The sequence below is a fragment of the Vipera ursinii genome (assembly GCF_947247035.1).
Source record: "Vipera ursinii genome assembly, chromosome: 2".
Classification (NCBI taxonomy): Eukaryota; Metazoa; Chordata; class Lepidosauria; order Squamata; family Viperidae; genus Vipera; species Vipera ursinii.
Window position 1 is genome coordinate 20,339,778 of NC_139513.1, and position 19,244 is coordinate 20,359,021.

General features: G+C 39.9%; 1 protein-coding gene across 1 annotated transcript; it reads left to right on the forward strand.

The window, feature by feature from the left end:
• Positions 1 to 421: 421 nt before the first annotated feature.
• On the forward strand, positions 422 to 13,929 carry LOC310634757 (zinc finger protein RFP-like; the record flags this gene model as incomplete). The annotated part of the gene is made up of 7 exons (XM_083353293.1): positions 422 to 829; positions 4,712 to 4,807; positions 6,236 to 6,466; positions 6,733 to 6,755; positions 8,314 to 8,432; positions 12,286 to 12,318; positions 13,412 to 13,929. 7 exons carry the CDS (start codon positions 422 to 424, stop codon positions 13,927 to 13,929), a joined length of 1,428 nt encoding a protein of 475 aa, XP_083209419.1.
• Between the last annotated feature and the right edge of the window lie 5,315 nt (positions 13,930 to 19,244).

A 19,244-nucleotide genomic window follows, 5' to 3' on the forward strand; every position in this document is an offset into this window, starting at 1 on the left:
TAAGAAGTTTCCTACATTTGCACAATGTTTTTTTAAATCTCAGGGTGTGCTGGTTGTGCATCAATGCAATCTGCTTTCAGTAATTTTCTATATAAACCTATGTACACATTTTCTGGATTCAAACATTTTAATCTGCTAGGCTAGCTGGATGTGTTACTAGCTGGGATCACCCAGTATATTAAGCCAAACAAACCATATTTAACATTTAATGTATTGAACAAGGATTTTTCCCCCGTACAAACACCTCATATGATTCAGATAGAAAACTGTAGCCAAAAAAAGGGCTGGTATTAAATTATAGTAGTTATTAAAAGAGAAATATTTTTTTTATTCCTCTCAGATTGTAGCCTTAAAGCAGTGAAAGAAAAGTTACTTCAGGGGTCTGTAGAAATCAAAAGGAAATTTAAACAAATCTGGTCCAATGGAGGATGACAACCCCATGAAAAAATGTGTCTTGGAAGCAAACTCTTCCATTTGTGGCCGATATTGTAATAACCCTGTAATTCTTGACTGTGGACACATATTCTGCCAAGATTGCATTATGAAGTGCTGGAAAGAATCTCTAACAGAACTGGCCTGTCCTCAGTGCAAGCATATAATTGCTCAGGAAGACATCAGCCAAAACCATCAACTGGACCATGTGGTCAGATTACTCAAGCAGCTAAGAGATTGGGCAGAACGAGAGACCAAATCTTGTCAGCAACATTATGAACATTTGGAGCTGTTCTGTAAGAATGAGCAGGACCTTGTCTGTTCACTTTGTCTTGAATCTGAGGATCACCAGGCTCATGCGGTCATTTCTGTGGAAACAGCTGCTCTGGAGTTCAAGGTGGGGATTTTCCATTTATATTAAGATGTATGTGCATGTTGTGATTCAGGGTCAGCCTGTGGGTTCGGCAGTTGGGTCGGACGATTCAGAGGAGGAGGAGGGGGGTGTTGCAGAGGACAGCCCTGAGGCTTCGCAGAGCCCTCAGCCAGGCCCCTCCCATCTGGTTACAACGCAGACCCAGCTGTGTGAGCCTGACAGCGTGGATGAAGATGACCCACAGCTGGCCCTGTTTAAGGACGCCCGACGCAGGAGGCAGTCAATCAGGAGTAAACAGAGGAAGGCAATGGGGCACCTCGGAAGGAGGCAGAGAGAAGCCACGCCTTGAACTGTTTAAAAGGGGAATGTGTGGGAGGGCTGGTTTGCTGAAGGCAACTGTTTGAATAGCTCCTGTTTCATGGTTTTGCTCTGTTTGCTCTGTTTTGTGTCAATAAATTTGGCAGGCTTAGTTCCAGCCTCTTGCCTTTTTGTAAAGGGGTTGTCCCTGCCTTTTCTGCAGGGCTGGTAGGCTGGTACAGAACAGTGCATTTCTACTGTTACCCAACTGGATCTTGATATCCCACACAGGGAAACTTACATGCCCCTTTCAGAAAATAATTATAGGTAGTCCTTGACTATGACCATAATGGAATCACAGGTAGTTCTTAACTTATGACCATAACAATCAACACAAAAAAGGTTGTAAAAGTGGGTCAGTCATCTGGATGACCTGCTTTATGACCATATTGAATAATGACCATAATGCAGTCAGTCCATTATGGTTATCATTCATGACGGTCATAAAGCGGGTTATCCAGATAACTGACCCACTTTTACAACCTTTTTTTGTGATGGTTGTTAAGTGACTGCTGGGATCATTAAGCAAACTGATTGTTCGCCATAAGCAGGTTTTTCCAAAAATCAGAAATATATGGTGGCTTTCAGCAAAAGGGTCATAAAATGTCACTTGACTGCAGTATGCTACAAACAGCGGTAAATGCAGGTGTGTGTGTCAGTTGGCCATTGCAATGTCAGAACTGGATCATAGTTGGTTTTTTTAAAAATTTATCCCATTTATATCCCGCCCTTCTTCGAAGACTCAGGGCGGCTTACAATCTAAGCACAAATCAATGTGCTTAGCAATAGCCTTCATTCTATGTATATGCCTGCTTATTAGGGCTTTCCCCCCAGCAGCATTATTACAAAGTCAGCTTAATTGCCCCCAACAATCTGGGTCCTCATTTTACCTACCTGGGAAGGATGGAAGGCTGAGTCAACCTTGAGCCTGGTGGGATGCGAACCTGCACTAATTGCAGGCAGCTGGTGTTACTTAAGGAGGCATTAGCTCACTGCTCCACCAAGTTACTCCCAAAGAGGCTCATTGTAACTCCTATGGTTAATGAATGTCTCACAAAATGGATTTGGTTTAACCATTACTACAGATGAAAGCTAAGGTATTCTTTTACAGGTAAAAATGGAAATACTTCACTAAATGAGTATGTCTCAGTTCAGTTTTGATGTTAGTTCTTGTATTCCAATGCATTATTTTGGATAGTTGCTGTATAACATAGTTTTGCAAGGTATAATAGACATATTGCCAGGTATAGTAAGAGAAAGAAAAAAACTCTCTAGTCAAGATTTTGGGCAACTACATCAACAAATCCCAGGTTTCCTGGCAAGATTTTGTAAAGTAATTTGTCTCCTCTTTCCTGGGGCTGAGAGTGGACAACTGGATCAAGGTCACTCAGTCCGATTTCTAGCAATAACATTTGATTTGGGGGATGAATGGATATTTTCTATTCTGTGGTGTAATGTTCCCTTTTGTAGCTACATATAGATCTAATAGTTTACAGTTAATCCTTGTTTAAAGGCCACTCATTCAACGACATTTGAAATTACGATGCTGAACAAAGGAGATTTATGACCAGTTCTCATAGTTGTGACCGTTGCAGTATCCCCAAAGTTACATGGCTGCTTGGTGACTGGCTCACAGTTACAATGGTCTCAATGTTCTGTGATCATGTGATTGCCATTTGTGACCTGACAAGCAAAGTTAATTGGGAAACTGGCAGGTGGTTTCAAATGGTGGACATGTGACTTCAGGATGCTCTGACTGCAGGGTTCACCAAATGAGAGCAACCGGGACTGCCAAACTGCCGTCGTGGTGCAGTGGTTAGAATGCAGAACTGCAGGCTACTTCTGCTGATTGCCGGCTGCCTGCAATTCAGCAGTTCGATCCTGACCAGATCAAGGTTGACTCAGCCTTTCATCCTTCCGAGGTTGGTAAAATGAGGACCCAGATTGTTGGGGGTAATATGCTGACCCTGTAAACCACTTAAAGAAGGCTGTAAAGCACCGTGAACTGGTATATAAGTCTAAGTGCTATTGCTGTCATAAGTTGCTGTAGTCATGTGACATTGAGCTCCTGATCCCAATTACCGTTAGTAAGCCAGGATTACCTATACAGGTAGTCCTGACTTACAACTACAATTGAGCCCAAAATTTCTGGTATTAAGTGAATTTTGTCCCATTTTATGCCCTTGCCACAGTTGTTAAGTGAATCACAGCAATTAAGCTAGTGACACAGTTGTTAAGCGTATCTGACTTCCTCATTCACTTTGTCAGAAGTTCACAAAATATGATCACACGATCCCAGGACACTGCAGCCGTCATATATATGTCAGTTGCCAAGCACAGAATGCCGCAAAGGTTGTAAGTGTGAAAAATAGTCATAAGTCACTTTTTTCACTGCTGTTGTAACTTAAATGAACTGTTGTAAGTCGAGGACTACCCGTATTCTATTGCAATGAGGCAACATATTGGGATTGAATTGTGCAACTCTAATTCAGTATGATAGACTGGAGTGTTCAATGTTTTTGGTGGCTTGGTTGCAGTTCTGCTTATGTCAATGCTGCAAACATTGACATGTTTTTGCACTGACAATATAAGAGACAGCCTTTTGTTTAAACTGCTTCGGTTTGAATTTTGAAGGGAGGAAAATTTTCAAATGGCTATCTGAGAAGATAAGATTAGCCGTGCACAGAAGGGGAAGTGAAACTTCCTATGTAAAACTAATTGGTGAATGTGATTCATGACGTGTAATTAAGGGAGGGAAATTATACAGGATATGATGTATCAAAGGGAGGAGAGGTCAGATTCTAGCAACCCTCCTTGAGTGCCGATGTTTCGTTTCATTATTAAGACTTTTTAGAATGCTTCCATTTTGATTGTACTGTCTTATTTATTGGAACCATGACATGGGAAAAATGAAGAAATTGTCAGTTTGGGGTAAAAGCTTCAAGCTGGTGCAGTAATGGCAGGAGTTTTGCGTGACGGCTGGAGAATAAGAAAAATCAAAATAGATTAAGTATCTTTTTTGAGTAACACATTTTATTAAAAAACAACAAGCCTTTGGAAACTGCAGCTTCATCAGATGGAATGTCTAAGCTGATGTAAGATTTAAATTGGGGTGAGGTGGGGGATTAGATTTGGGAAAGTCAGGGTAGCTAGGCAGGTGCAGGTTACATATAAGATAGGTTATGATTATTTATCAGTTAACAGTTGCAATGTGTGTTTGTTGCATGTCCATTGATTAAAAAAACACCCATCTGGATAGAGTGATGATTGCTTGAGGAAAGAGATAGCAGATATTGTTACAGGTTCTTGACTTACAGCCACAAATGGGATTGGAATTTCAGATGTAAGTTGTGTTGGTTGTAAGTTGAGGCATCCAAGTGATTGGACCGAAGCAAATCATGCAGTCTTAAGTCTGAATTATGTGGTTGTGAATTGGGCATTTGTGTCAGAACACCAGCAAAAAATGTTGCAAATGGCTATCCAGTGACCACAGGATGCTGAGAATATCCATAGACATTTAATAACTTCCTGATTTTTCCCCCCTTTCAGAATTTATTTCTCAGTTGCCTGAATGTTCTGAAGAAGGAAAGAGATGAGATTTTGAAACTTCAATCAAACATGGAGTATGAATGCCAAACTCTGCTTGTAGGTGACCGTTTTAACTGGGAATAATAATAGTGCCTTTGAGTCAATCTTTATCTCTGGTAAATACAAGCTCAGGTCCATGGTATATGCAGTTTTTTTGGCAAGTTTTCTTGTCATCTTTTCCTAAGGCTGAGAGAGAGGGACCGGCGCAAAGTCCCCCAGCTGGCTTGGTGCCTAAGAGAAGACTTAGAACACTGTCTCCTGGTTTCTAGTCTGGTACTTTTAATCACTACATCAAATTGGTTCTAAACTGGGAAATGAGCAGCTGTAATTAAGCCATAGTATTCCCTATGACACTGTGGAAGTGAAAGTCGGACTTTGAAGAAGCAGATCAGAAAAAAATATTAACACTTTGAACTTTTCTGTTGGAGAAGACTCCTGACAATACTGTGGATATTTATTTATTTATTTATTTATTTATTTATTTATTTATTTATTTATTTATTTATTGAATTTATATACCGCCCTATTCCTGAAGGATAGCCAAGAAAACAAACCAACAGATCATTGAACAAATCAACCAGAGTTCTCACTCAAGGCACAAAGGACCAGAGTCAAATTATTCTTTTCTGGACATCTTATGCAAAGACCTAGCTCTCTGGGAAAGGCTCTAATGCTAGGAAAGGTGGAGGTTGTCAAGTTTGAAAAACGTTGGTTTAGAGCAGACATGTCACACTCGTGATGTCACATGATGTCACGCAACGTATCGGGACAGTTTTGCTATTGCTGGCAATGGGGGTGGGCGCGGCTTCCACGTGACGCATCTGGCCCGTGGTCGCAGTTTGACACCCCTGGTTTATATATGAACCAGATGAGAAGGAAGGACTCACTGGAGAAGAGCCTAATGCTGGGAAAGATTGAGGGCAATAGAAGAAGGGGACGACAGAGAATGAGGTGGCTGGATGGAGTCACTGAAGCAGTAGGCGTGAGCTTAAAAGGACTCCAGAAGATGGTAGAGGACAGGAAGGTCTGGAGGAACATTGTCCATAGGGTCGCGATGGGTCGGACACGACTTCGCAACTAACAACAACAACAACATGAACCAGATAATATGTCTGGAGTCATACCTTGCAATAAACTTGGTTTTGCTTAATTGTGTCCATTAAACCACAGATAGCTGGCTTTGCATAGCCCTTAAAATAAATTTTTAATATGGATTAGCATGATGTAGAATCCAGCTGCAATTTTCAGCAGTAGAGAGTGGGCATTGGTTTTAAGAATGCAGGAAAGGCGTTCAGTTGCCACTGTCAAACCTTGGCTTGACAATATTTTAGTCAAGTTATCTGCTCTGTATGTAACAATTTCAGCAAAGTTTATTAAGAAATTTAACATGAAGTGTTTTGACTATTCAAATGTTGCTTCTTTAAAAGTAAGTTAAAGGTGATGGGATTGGGACAGATTGTCTGCCTTTTCTTTGGTTTGTTATAGGAGCAGCTAGAAAGAAACAAAGAAACCGTGAAAACTGATTTTGAAGAGCTGCACCAGTTTCTTGAAGAACAAGAGGACTTTCTGATAACTAGGATGGAAGAGGTGGAAGATAACATTACACAGAAGAGAGAGCAACGTATTGACCAGACCTCAAAGGAGCTCTGCTCCCTGGAGGCTGTTATCTGGGAAATGCAGAAGAAATGCCAGCAACCAATAAATGAACTCCTACAGGTAAGATGATAGGCTAGAAATGGACAAGAATTCTTGCATCTATCCTTAGGCAGTGTTCCTTGGAGAAAGAATGGGCATAAACACAAAATTTATGGAGTGTGAGAGATTTGCATTGGTTTCTCTAGTTCACACTCTCTGCCTCCATTTTGTCCAATTCTTATTTAACGTTTCTGAAGTTCAGAGGCACAGTGTGAATATCCAGGATGTCAAAAGTATCCATTGAATGGCACTGAGATTCCTCTTCTTTTTCCTTCCCTCCATTCTAGGATACTGGAAGCACCTTGAAGAAGTAAGTGACCTACACTAGAAATTGAACTTCTGTAGGAAAAGAATGACTTGGTCTTGCTTGGGGCCAGGTGGGTCAGTGCAAAGGTGAACCAGAAGGATTGTAAAATTGCCTATCCATTGAGGGTTTATGTTGAAAGTCTGTTGAGATAACTCTTCCACTTGATCCTAAATTGCATATCCTAGAAAGTAGATTAGGATCTACCATTGGATCATAGTAAATCATATCCTTACCTCTTAGTGGTCCCACAGTGGCGACACCTTAAAAAAATCATCTTTTTTTGTGAAAGGATCCAGTAGTTTGATTTTGTTACTGATTACATATCTCAGACTGAATGGATGCTTAGACGACATCCATGGTGAGTCCCTAAAGTTTAGGTTGTTAACAAAGTGGCAGAATATCTGACTTGGGTGCAGAAGGTCACAGATTTTGTTTCTGGGTAGGTCTGGGGAAGTCTCTGCCTTGAAACCTGGAGAATGACTGCCTGCAATCTTAAATCTTAAAACAATCTAGTTTATGTACCATTGAAGTTGCGTGTATATCTTGCCATCTTTCAAGAACAGTATTTTCTTCTGGGATTACTCACCTACTTGGGTGGAGATGGTCCCTTTCACCCAAGTAATGCAATCATTGCAGTTACTGAAGTGACATCTTACACTAAATTGTTGCTTTGACTATGTATATTAAGTGAATCCAGCCATTGTGGTTTGGATAAATGTAATTTATATACTAGCTCTATTTACAGTTACATTACTAGAATTTTGCAAGTCTGAAAGTACATCTCCTCCTCCTCCTCATCTTTACAGCACAAGAAACTAGGGAGGGTCTCTTGTAAGATGTTTGCCACATCCCCATTCCTTCTGTTGCCTGTCTGAGCACTGTCCATTCTGTGGCTCTTCCACCTGTTTTTCAAAATCATCTTTACATATTACATGTATGAACCAACTAACCAATTATGACTTAATAAACTGATGAAATCATGGCTTATCCTATGTGAATCCAAACTGGATACAGTAGTTATATTGAGATGGACTAATGCAGAGGTCCCCAACCTTTTGGGCATCAGGGACCAGTTCCGTAGAGAGAGATTTTTCCACGGGCCGGAGGGGACATGGTTTTGTGTGCTGCCAGCATCCCATGGATGGGGCTTTGCTTGTTTGTGCAGACCTGTTGCTGGCATGCTGGGGCCCGGTAGTGGTCCACGGACCAGGGGTTGGGGACCCCTGGACTAATGGATTTATTTAGTTATGAGACAGTTCCCTATGTTTCTCTCTTATTTATCAGGTAATTATATGACTCAGATTTGTCCCACAGCACTCACTGGTTTAGTTCACACCATCCTAGCTATAATGTGATGGTTTATTTTTGGCTTCATAAATGATGCAATCCTAGGCAATTATTTGCTAAGTTGGTGAGTTTTACGTAAGCAAATCCTGGCAACATGTGCCAAGTGAATTAGTCACACTCTCTAAAATGCTTTTGTTCCTCATTTTTCCTTATGTGATTGTCCATGTGCATTCTGAATTTCATGGTTTGGTAAGTGACTTTTATGTTTCTCCAGGTTCTTGACAAAAGACATTTTTGGTAGCCCTGTGATGTTTCCACTGGAGCTAAAATGGGAACTCTGGGACCTGTGTGATTTAAGTGCTATTTTGAAGAATGCCGTGAAGCAATTTAAAGGTTGGAAATATGAATCAGAGGACAGTACTCCAATTCTTTCTTTGTTTAATATTAATTGCCCTAAAAAGATCACACAACAGAGTATCTAAAATCAGCCTCAATAAACACTGAGGAGTCGTGAATTACAGTTGCCGTCAAAAAATCAATTCCATCTTTGCTATAGTCATAGACCAAAATACTCAAGACACTGGTTATTAAAATATAAAACAAGCAGCAACCACAGTATGTTCTGATAATTAGCATAAGCATCCTGACACTCACTTCAAAGTTCATTTTTGTAATTGGGGGCTACAACTATACAATGGATTTGGCAACTAAAAAGGGACCTTAGATTTTCTATCTGCTGAAAACTCAAGTAGATAGTTTGTTTGAATGGTCTGGATATTTTAAAAAGTGATTGAATTAAAATAAATCAGAAATTAACAGTGAAATTGACAGTACTGAGTACAGTGGTACCTTGGTACTTATAATTAATTGGTTCCAGGAGACGTGATGAGTACCAAAAATAATGAGTACCAAACAATTTTTCCAATAAGGAATAATATAGTGAGTCACAAGGCAGCTGATACCCATTATAGTAAAATCAAATATATACTTGACAGAAACTCTCTTGCATTCTAGAAATCAAGCCCATTTATTTATTTATTATTATTTATGGAAATGTTACACATCAAAACACATACTGATACATAAAAATAATAAAATATAATTTACAGATGAGGATTCTCTTTAGAAACCAAGTATCATAATTTATTTTTTTTATAATTTTTTAAATTAATTTTCCAATATTGTATCTTTGAAAATCAATGTGGTGTCTGGGTTACAATAGTTCCATTTCATACAGGAACATGTTATTACAAATCTCCAATTTGTTGTAGCCAATATTTCCTCTCTTTTCCTTTAATACATATTGTCTCTTAACTAAATTAACATACTTCTTATTTTATCTATCAGTTATTTAGTGGTTTCCTTGCATTTCTCAATACTTTTATATATTTTATTTATTTTAATTCCATCTTTAAAGCATCAATCACCTTATAAATTTTCCCAGCTTTAATTCTGCATTAATATTAAAGTTAAATGTTTGAAGTTTCTCATTTTCATATTTCTACGTGACCCCATTTCCCTTTATCACAGTTCTCTCCAATGCCTAATAATCTATATACACATCCTATCTATCTCATTTCCATATCAACAGGTTAATAAGAATATAATATTCTTGTTTTCATTATAATTTCCACATACTATAAATTCAATAACCAAAATTTCTCCCATTTAATACATCCTTTCTCTTCTCCTTTATATCTGCCCTCTTGTGCTTAGAATTGTAAATTTATTTTTATCACTACATCCAAGTATATTAGTTACATTATATCACATTTAACATAAATACGTCTTAGTCAATTTCTTTTAAACAGTCAATATTTCAATTTATTGATATTCACACATCTAAGTTTTTTAATTAGCCAGTATTTTTATCTGCACATCAAAACAGTGTCTCATAATCCAAGTACAATCCTGTCTATTTTGATATTTTCCATTTCGGGCCTCTTAAATATGTCCATTCTTCTTCAATCTTATTCTGCCTTTTTTCCTTTGCCATGTCATTTTCCGTTTCTTTGCTTCATCAAAGAGTTCTTGTATTGTGGTAATGTATTGAAGTGACCCTCCAATCTCCATTTTTGAAGGGTTGAGGGGTCTGATAGAAGTACCAAATCTTCTCATTCTTTTCTCCTCTTGGCGTAATTGTCCTGGACTGTCTATTTTTTCTTCCATCTGTTTCTCATTTTGATCTTCAAATTCCTTCTGCTTTATATAACGTATTTTTTCCTCCATCCATTTTGTCAGGTTTTTCTCCAAGTTTTCTCTTGTCTGTGCTTGTTGAGTAGTTAAATCTTCTGTCAGAGTATTTGATTGTTCAATGTCTTCTGTTATGTTCTGTACCAATAAATTATTAGTTATAGTCACAGTTTGGGTTTGCTTATCCAAGATGCTTTCTAGTTTTTCCCAAAAAACTCTTATTTCATCACTGGCTGTAGAAAGGAACTGATAAGTGTGGCAGGTTATTTTCATCATAGCATAGATTTGTTTTTGTATTTCTTCCATGGTGGACTCTCACATCTGGTGTTCAAGGTTAGCCTTATCTTGTTTTCTAAAGTGTCAGCCAAGTCTCTCTCTCTTTTTTTAGGGTGTCAGATTGCAATTTCAGGTTTAGCCAAAAGATGTCCCCCAAGTGCTTAGAAAATTCTTTTCTTTTAGGGAACTGCCTGTTAATATCTTTTCAATTGTTCTTCTGTTTTAGAAGAACAGAGCCAAATTTTCAAATAAGGATAGGAAGTAAGGAGTAAATAGTCAAAAGCTTTTAGTCCACAAGTTTTTTTTTAAAGGAATAAAGTTCTAGTTGAGGTCTAATTCATTTTTTCAACGTTTCTTTTTAAATCACGCCTGGAGGCTCAATCACTGCTGTTTCTGAAGGGAGAGTTGAAATCCCCCCTCCCTCTCCGCAGGGGGGAAGGTACTTAGCAGCTTATTTAGGTGAAAAGAAGAAGATTGGAGTATAAGAGAGGTTGATCTTACCTGGTTTCTTCCACACTGCTTTAATGTTGCCTGGTGGTAAGTGTGACTTTGGCTGTCTGCACCCTAGTGACCAGCCATGTTGCTATGGCCGGTCTTTCGTCCGCCGGTTCGAAGGGAATGCAGGCACTAACGGGAGAGTTGCGGCTCCCCCACATTTCTTCAAAAGTCCCTTCTTACTGGTCGCCCCTCCAGGGCGACTCTTCAGCCCTTTTAGGACCCCCTAGTGATGCGAACCTGGACCTGGAAGACGAGAGCCGTCCTCCAAGCATCCATAACAGCCGCTTCAGCAAACCGGAAGTCCTCTCCAAGTATCATAATTTAATTAAGCAAAACACTGCTGTTAGTTCTCAACCAGATTAAATTTTAAAGTTTAAAAAGTTGTTTAAAAAGTTTAAAAAGTTAAGTTCCCATCTTTCCTACTTCAAATATTTCAATGTCTGTGTTTGCCCAAAGTTGGATATTTCTAAGTCCCACAACCAGCCTAACCTGTTACCTTTCTGTGACAAAAGGGGAAGTGGGTGGGGCTTCCTTACAAGTGGTCCTCGACTAACAACTACAATTGAACTTTCACTGCTAAGCAAGAGTTGCTAAGTGAGTTTTGCCCATTTTACAATCTTTTTGGTCATAGTTGTTAAGTGAATCATTGCAGATGTTAAGTTAGTAAACACATTTGTCAAGTGAATCTTCCCCATTGACTTTGCTTGTCAGAAAGTCACAAAAAACGATGGCGTGACCTTGGGATGCTGCAGAAGTTATAAATACATTCCAGTTGCCAAGCATCCAAATTTTGATCACGTGACCATGGAGATGCTGCAATGGTCGTAAGTGTGAAAAACGATCATAAGTCACTTTTTTTCAGTGCCGTCGTAAAATCAAATGCCCACTAAATGAGGACTACCTGTATGCAACTAATTAGAAGGGTTCTAAACTTTTGAAATTTGCTGCCAAATTATATTAATGTTACAATGAAAAAATGTTAGTCATATTAATGGTAGGTAATGTAAGTTAAATTTAAATTGAATCACATTTGGTTTTGCCCTGATCTCAGCCATTTCTGTGTTGGCTCCCAACAGTTTATTTATTTATTTATTTATTTATTTTAATTCCATTTATATCCCGCCCTTCTCCGAAGACTCAGGGCGGCTTACAAGCTTAGCAGTAGCAGTTAATTGAAATATAGCCTACAACACTCCTTTAAAAAGCCAAGTCCAGCCATTAGCTCGCAAAACTTGTCCTCATCTCTAACACTGTTCATTCTTACTTTTTTCTCCACCAGATGCAATGGACTCTGGATATCCACTGTGCAAAGGTATGTTTCCGGGGCCAAGAAAGGGTCACATTCCTAAGCCTGATTAGGTTTTGGCAGTGAGGCTCCATAGGTAGGCTGTTAGTCAAGTCAAGATGTTAGCCACAATGGTGGGATGAAAACTCCACCTTTTTATGTGAACTGTTGACATCTAGGTTTGTTTGTATAACTAGGCATCTTTGTGGTCCCTCCTAACTCTATAACCTTACAATGCAAACATGGGTTCTCCATGAGAATTTGGAAAGGGCTGTAAAAAGTGCCACATCTGTTTATAGGATAGACTAGATCAGGAAGGCACCTTGGAGGTCTTCTAGTCCAGCCCCCTGCCCAAGCAGGAGAACCTATATCATTTCAGACAAGTGACTGTCCAGTCTCTTCTTAAAGACCTCCAGTGATGGAGTGCCCACGATTTCTGAAGGCAAAGCTGTTAGGGGGATGTAAAAGATGTATAAAAATAACTGAGAACCATCATTGTCTTTTCAACAACTTCTTGTACTTTTTAAGGGTATCTGCGGGTCTTTACGTCATGGGCCATTTGAATCTTAGAAGGAATATTTCTGAATGATATTGGAAGAGCACCGTCCCCAGAAAGGATAACAGATAGTCCTCAACTTACAACCATTCCTTTTGTGACTGTTCAAAGTTACAATGGCACTGTAAAAAGTGACTTATGGTCATTTTTCACATTAACGACCTTTGCAGCATCCCCATAGTCACATGATCAAAATTTGGATGCTTGGCACCTGGCTCTTATTTATGACGATTGCAGTGTCCTGAGGTCATGTGATCATCTTCTGCAACCTTCTGACAAGCTAAGTCAATGGGGAACACGGATTCACTTATCAACCGTGTTACTAGCTTAACTACAATGATTCATTTAACAACTGGCAAGAAAGGTAATAAAATAGGGCAAAACTCATTTAACAGATATCTCGCATAGCAACCTAAATTATGGGCTCAGTAATGTTCATAGATCAAGGATTACCTGTATCCAGAGTCATATTCTGTTTATTAATATGTCTAGGTTCAGGAGATGAGTTTTGATCACCTCTGGTATTCTGCTCATGCTTGCTTTTCTCTTTTTCCCCCCTTGTAGCCCAAGTGACTTTGGATCCAGACACGGCTCATCCTAAACTCATTCTATCTGAGAATCGGAAAAGCATGATCCTGGGAAACTGGCCTAGACTTCATTCCCATTGCTCTAAAAGATTTGATCAGTGTCTTTTTGTGCTGGGAAAGCAGAAATTCAAGACAGGCAGGTGTTATTGGGAAGTCACTGTAGGCAATGAGGATGGCTGGGGCCTGGGAGTTGCCAGGGCCTCTGTGAAGCGCAAAGGCATTGTCTCCCTAGATCCTGCAGAAGGAATCTGGGCGTTGGCGAAGTGGGGAGACCACTGTAGAGTTCTCCTCTCTCCTCTTTTCCCCGCTCTGCCTATGAAGTGCGATCTCCAGAGGATCCGAGTATCTCTGAATTATATTGGAGGTCGGCTGTCCTTTTTTGATGCAGATAGTGGGATTCTGTTGTTTGCCTTTACAGGGGCTTCATTTTCTGGAGAACCACTTCACCCTTTCTTTTGGCTTCAGGGAAAAGCTCAACTCATTCTCTGTTATTAAAATGGTTCGACCTTGCTTGTAGGCCATACACTTCCCAGCACCATCACCTTCATAATTTTCAATCCAAATTTTGGTTTCCTTCTACCTCATTTCCATATCATCCCAATGTTCCAGCTGTTGAGGATTGGAAAGGCCTAATGTTTAAGAGGGCTTGATTAATAAAGCAGCCATCCTTGGTCTGGTTTGTTGGAGAAGAACATCTGGAATTCTCAACGTTGAAATCCAATCCACCCAGAAGATACCTAGTTGTGGATGGATGATGTAAGAACCTTTTCAAAATCTCTAAGAGAGGGTGATCCTTAACTTGGGTTTTATCAGGGATTAGTAATATTTGAAAAGCTGGGAGCCACAATTCATGTCGCCCAAACTTCTAAAAGGCTGCAGGAGGGCTGATTTCAGCATGCTGAGGACTGTGTGAGAGTTGTAAGCTGCTTTCTCAATTTTTCTCACTCTCTTTCGTGTAAACCAGAGGGATATGGTTACCTAAAGCAGCAGCACCCTAATCTTTTGGGGAATAGGGACCAGTTCTGTGGAGCGTGATTATTTTTATGAACCTGGAGTGGTGATTTCACATGCTGGCTGGATCCAACGCATGTGCAGATGGTGCTTTGCTCGCTTGTATTTTTTCTACTGGTTTTTTTTTACATTTATGGACATTGAATGTTCTACAATAAATAAAAGATTCCCTTTCTTTTTCTTTTTTATAATATTTTATTAGTTTTCTAATTTTACAATTAAACATTTAAAAAAATGTGGTGACTGGGTAATCAATAATTCAATAACATATATAAATCTTTAGCACAAAACTCAAGTTACAACATCAGATATTTCCTCTCTTTCCCCCTTAATATCTACAATCTCCTATTGGGCTAATATAGTTCTTATTATTATCAACTAAGTAAAGCCATTTTTGTTACATTTATCAATAATTTTTAGCTTATACATTATTGTGTTTGCATTTTATCCTTTTATATATAATCAATGTCCTGATATTGCTTTTTCCCAAGCTTTAATTTCCCATCAATATTCAAATTAACATTTGGTATATTATAATTTCCAAGCTTTAGGTGACCAGAGTTTCCTTTATCTCAACTTCTTCATTTTCCCTTTTTATAACAAAATTTAATATTCTAAATACACATCTTATCTATTTGCATATAATATTCTATTTTCTGAAAGTTATCTATTTTCCACCATATTAAGCCAAAAGTCTATTACTCTTATTACACATCTTACCTATTCAATTATAATGTTACTTTATTTTCTAAAAATTATCCATATTCAACCCTCTAATCCAGGGGTGTCAAACTCAATTTCATTGAGGGCCGCATCAGCATTGCGGTTGCCCTCAGGGGGCCGGGTGGGTATGGCCTGGGTGGGCGTGGCCTACTGGGTGGGCGTGGCTAGAGTGCGTATGGCCTACTGGGTGGGCGTGGCCAGCTCTACATTGTTTGCATCAAGGGTGCCTATGGGGCCCTGGGCAGGAGTGGGACAGATCTGAGGGTCTCTGGCAAAAGGAGGGTCTCTGGACCAGGGCCAAGGCAGTGGGGGCCGTTCCCTCACTGTTTCCAGGATGGCTTCACGGGCCACATGAAACCACTTCGCGGGCCGCATCCGGCCCCCGGGCCTTGTGTTTGACATATCTGCTCTAATCGGTATTAAGTTCCAAGTTTTTATAATAGTTTTTTGAGGTTTATTTCTTTCCTTTTTATATAAAAACCAATGTCTCCAGGAAGAATAGGAAAAACTTAGTCTCCCAATTTCAAAGATATATGCATCCAATTAGATTAAAGTTGTTTTTATAATTGCTTTGTTTCCCCTGGGTAGTCAGTTGCTGCTGTTCTTAGAGGGTGGGGTGGAAATTCCCCTCCCTCTCTCCTCACAGGGGGAAAAATACTTTAGGCAGCTTTTGCAGGAAAAGATATTTAAAGTCTTAAAGAGAAGATCAGATCTCACCCAGTTTCATCCGTGTTGCTTTAAAGGTGCTAGATAGTAATTTGGAGGGCTGCCCCAGATCAAGCGGAAGGGCTGCTGCCCTCCTGTGATCAAGTGGGGGTCCCCTCCTTGCCCGTTGCCCCTACAGGGTGACTTTCAACCCTTTCCAGGGTCCCCCAGTGGGATAGAATCAGACGCAAAAGACAGAGCTTGTCTTCATGCATCCACAGGCTCTGTGATAACAAACCGGAAATCAAAGTTTCCCTTTCTTGTAGGCTTCCTGTGCTTTCCAAAATACAGAGCTCTCTGCATCTAGAAACACACTTGTTCTTGATGATTGCTCCATAAAAGCATATTGGATAATCTATATCCTTCTATTGCCTGCAAAATAGCCTAAGCTGAAACAGATATTCCACTGAAAGGGGCAGATACACATGTGGTAGGACTAAGCATACCAGCTTCATACCAGAAAGAGCCATGGCGGCACAGTAGTTAGAAGCAGTATTGCAGGCTAACTGCCAACTGCAAGCAGTTCAATCCTGACCAGCTCAAGGTTGACTCAGCCTTCCATCCTTCTAAGGTCAGTAAAATGAGCACCCAGATTGTTGGGGGTAATATGCTTACTCTGTAAACATCTGATAGCTGTAAAGCACTATGAAGTGATATATAAATCTAAGTGCTATTGCTGTTCATATCACTACAGCATAGTCTTTCATGCATTATATGTCACATCTTTTACCCAACCCCTTCACTGGTGTTCCATTCCATGTAGTGTTTTCCTGTAGAGTTAAGCAAATGTTAAAAATAAAGACCTGAGCTGCAGTCTTTCATCACCTCTGTTATTCCATAAGGGCTTACGTGGCGCTCCAAATCTATCAATCATTGATAGAATAACTGAAAGAGAGGAGATTCTCTGGATGAGGGCAGCAAACAGGCTTGGCTGCTGGACCTTCAAAAATTGGGCTTGGTGCATTTTATAAATGGTATCTGAGTTTTGCAACAGGACATTGACTCACAAGGTAGATTCTCAGGATCTTAGCTTTATAGAATGATGTGAACATGTTTGAGATGAAACTGGGATTTGGTTGTGCTAGGAGTACACTAGTTGCCAAGTAGTCCGCCATTGGTGGAGGTATAAACTAGGCCTGGTTTTTATTTAATATCTACACTGCCCATCTCACCTAAATTACTCTGGGCAGTTTATAAAGGTAAATGCTGGCTAGTCGTTTCCAACTCTAGGGGCTGATGCTCATCTCCGTTTCAAAGCCGAAGAGCCAGTGCTTGTCCGAGGACGACTCCGTGGTCATGTGGCCGGCATGACTAGATGCCAAAGGCACACGGAACACTGTTACCTTCCCACGGTAGTGGTCCCTATTTTTCTACTTGCATTTTTACGTGCTTTCGAACTGCTAGGTTGGCAGAAGCTGGGACGAGTAACAGGCACTCACTCTGTTACATGGCACTCAGGATTCGACGCGCCAAACTGCCGACCTTCTGATCGACAAGCTCAGCGTCCTAACCCACTGAGCCACCGCTTCCCCCTGTTGGGCAGTTTATAACAATGTAACAAAATAATATAAACACATGAATAAAAGCATAGATTAAAAAGACCAAACTTTTTTTTTTTAAAAAATGTTAGTCTCCATCTTCTGTGTCTTGACTAAAAGGCAAGCAGAAATCAATATTCTGGCACAGTGGTTACAATGCAGTGTTGCAGGATAATTCTGCCCATAGTCTTTGATCCTGATGAGGCTCAAGGTTGACTCAACTTTCCATCCTTCCAAGGTCATCAAAATGAGGATCCAGATTGTTCAGAATATGCTGATTCTATAAACCATTCAGAGAGTGCTGTATAGCAGGGGTCCCCAGCCCCTAGTCCGTGGACCGGTACCAGGCTGCTGCATGCCAGCAACTAGTCTGCACAAGCAAAGCCCCATCCCAGGGATGCAGGCAGCACACAAAACCATGCCCCCTCCGGTCCGTGGAAAAACCTCTCTCCACATAATCAGTCCCTGATGCCCAAAATGTTGGGGACCTTTGCTGTATACCAATATGGAGCAGTATATAAGTCTAAGTGACTTTGATAAGACTTGAACTCATAACAATATAAGAGTTGAAAGGAACTTTGGAGGTCTTATAATTCACTGCTTTTCAACCTTTTCAGAGATTGTACCACTTTTAAGATATGGCAATATTCGAGTACCACCAGTCACCTACAAGGTGGGCATGGCCTGCTCGATTCCACTCACTGGACATAGCTGACTTGAGACAACTGTGTCAGAATGGAACACGTCACACTGGCTAACCCACAGCTACCTCCTTCAGAGCCTTCCTGATCCTGAAGGTGTGTTGGATAGAGTAGCCCGGGGGTGTAAAACTCGCAACGTCACATGATGTGTCACAATGTATCGTGACTTTTTTTCCATTGCTAGCAATGGGGTGGGTGCAGTTTTGGCATGACACATCTGGCCCATGGGCCAGCAGTTTGACACCCCTGGATTAGCCACTTTGAGTTATTTGTAAAAAGGCAGGAAGGGGGCCAAGCAGAAAATAACTTCAGAGGTATACTTGATCTTGAATATCCTTATCTAAAGACCAGACAGCCTTTCATTCAGATTAAATATTCGACATGGGTATAGCCCTTTTCATTTGGATTGTGGTAACATTCTCTACATGTGGCCATTTGTTAAGAACTTAGGAACAAAAAGCATTCTAGTTTGTTCTTTGTGGACCACATTACACATATCTGACATTGACAATATTGATTTCCCATTCATGTTTAGATCCAACTCCAGCTCCTGAGCTGTACATTTAAAATCTGAGCAATATTAGTAAAACCAAAATCTTAATTTATTCTTACAGGTTTCTTGATTATTAATTGTATTATTATTATTACAAATTTTACTTTGGGCTTGATTAGTAATTTGACATATTGCTTGGTCTTGTATTAATTTTGTGTTGTTGCAGACAGCTGGACAAATTCAAGGACGGAAGGACTATGCAAATTTCAGTAAGGTCTACTGTATTTAATATTAGTCTGTGTTAAGTACAGAACCTTGGAAATGGTGAATTTCCTTTGAGTTGAAGTACTTCGTTCCTGTTTTCTAGTTGTCATTTATGAAATAAGCTGTCAACTGACTGGTTGCAGGGAAAGGAAGGATGTGTGTAGAAAAAAAAATAGTTGCCAAATCTCTGTTTGAACATCTCCTTTGATTGTGTGGCTATCATCTTGACTTTTTTGACCATCTCTTGTGGACGTTCCTGACTGCTCATGTGTATTCTTCCTTCACTCCTTTATCAGCCTCCCCACAATCTCTCACAAATTGTAATTTTTATTCCTTGTATTAATTCTCCCACACTCAGTAGTTGTAATCTGCCTC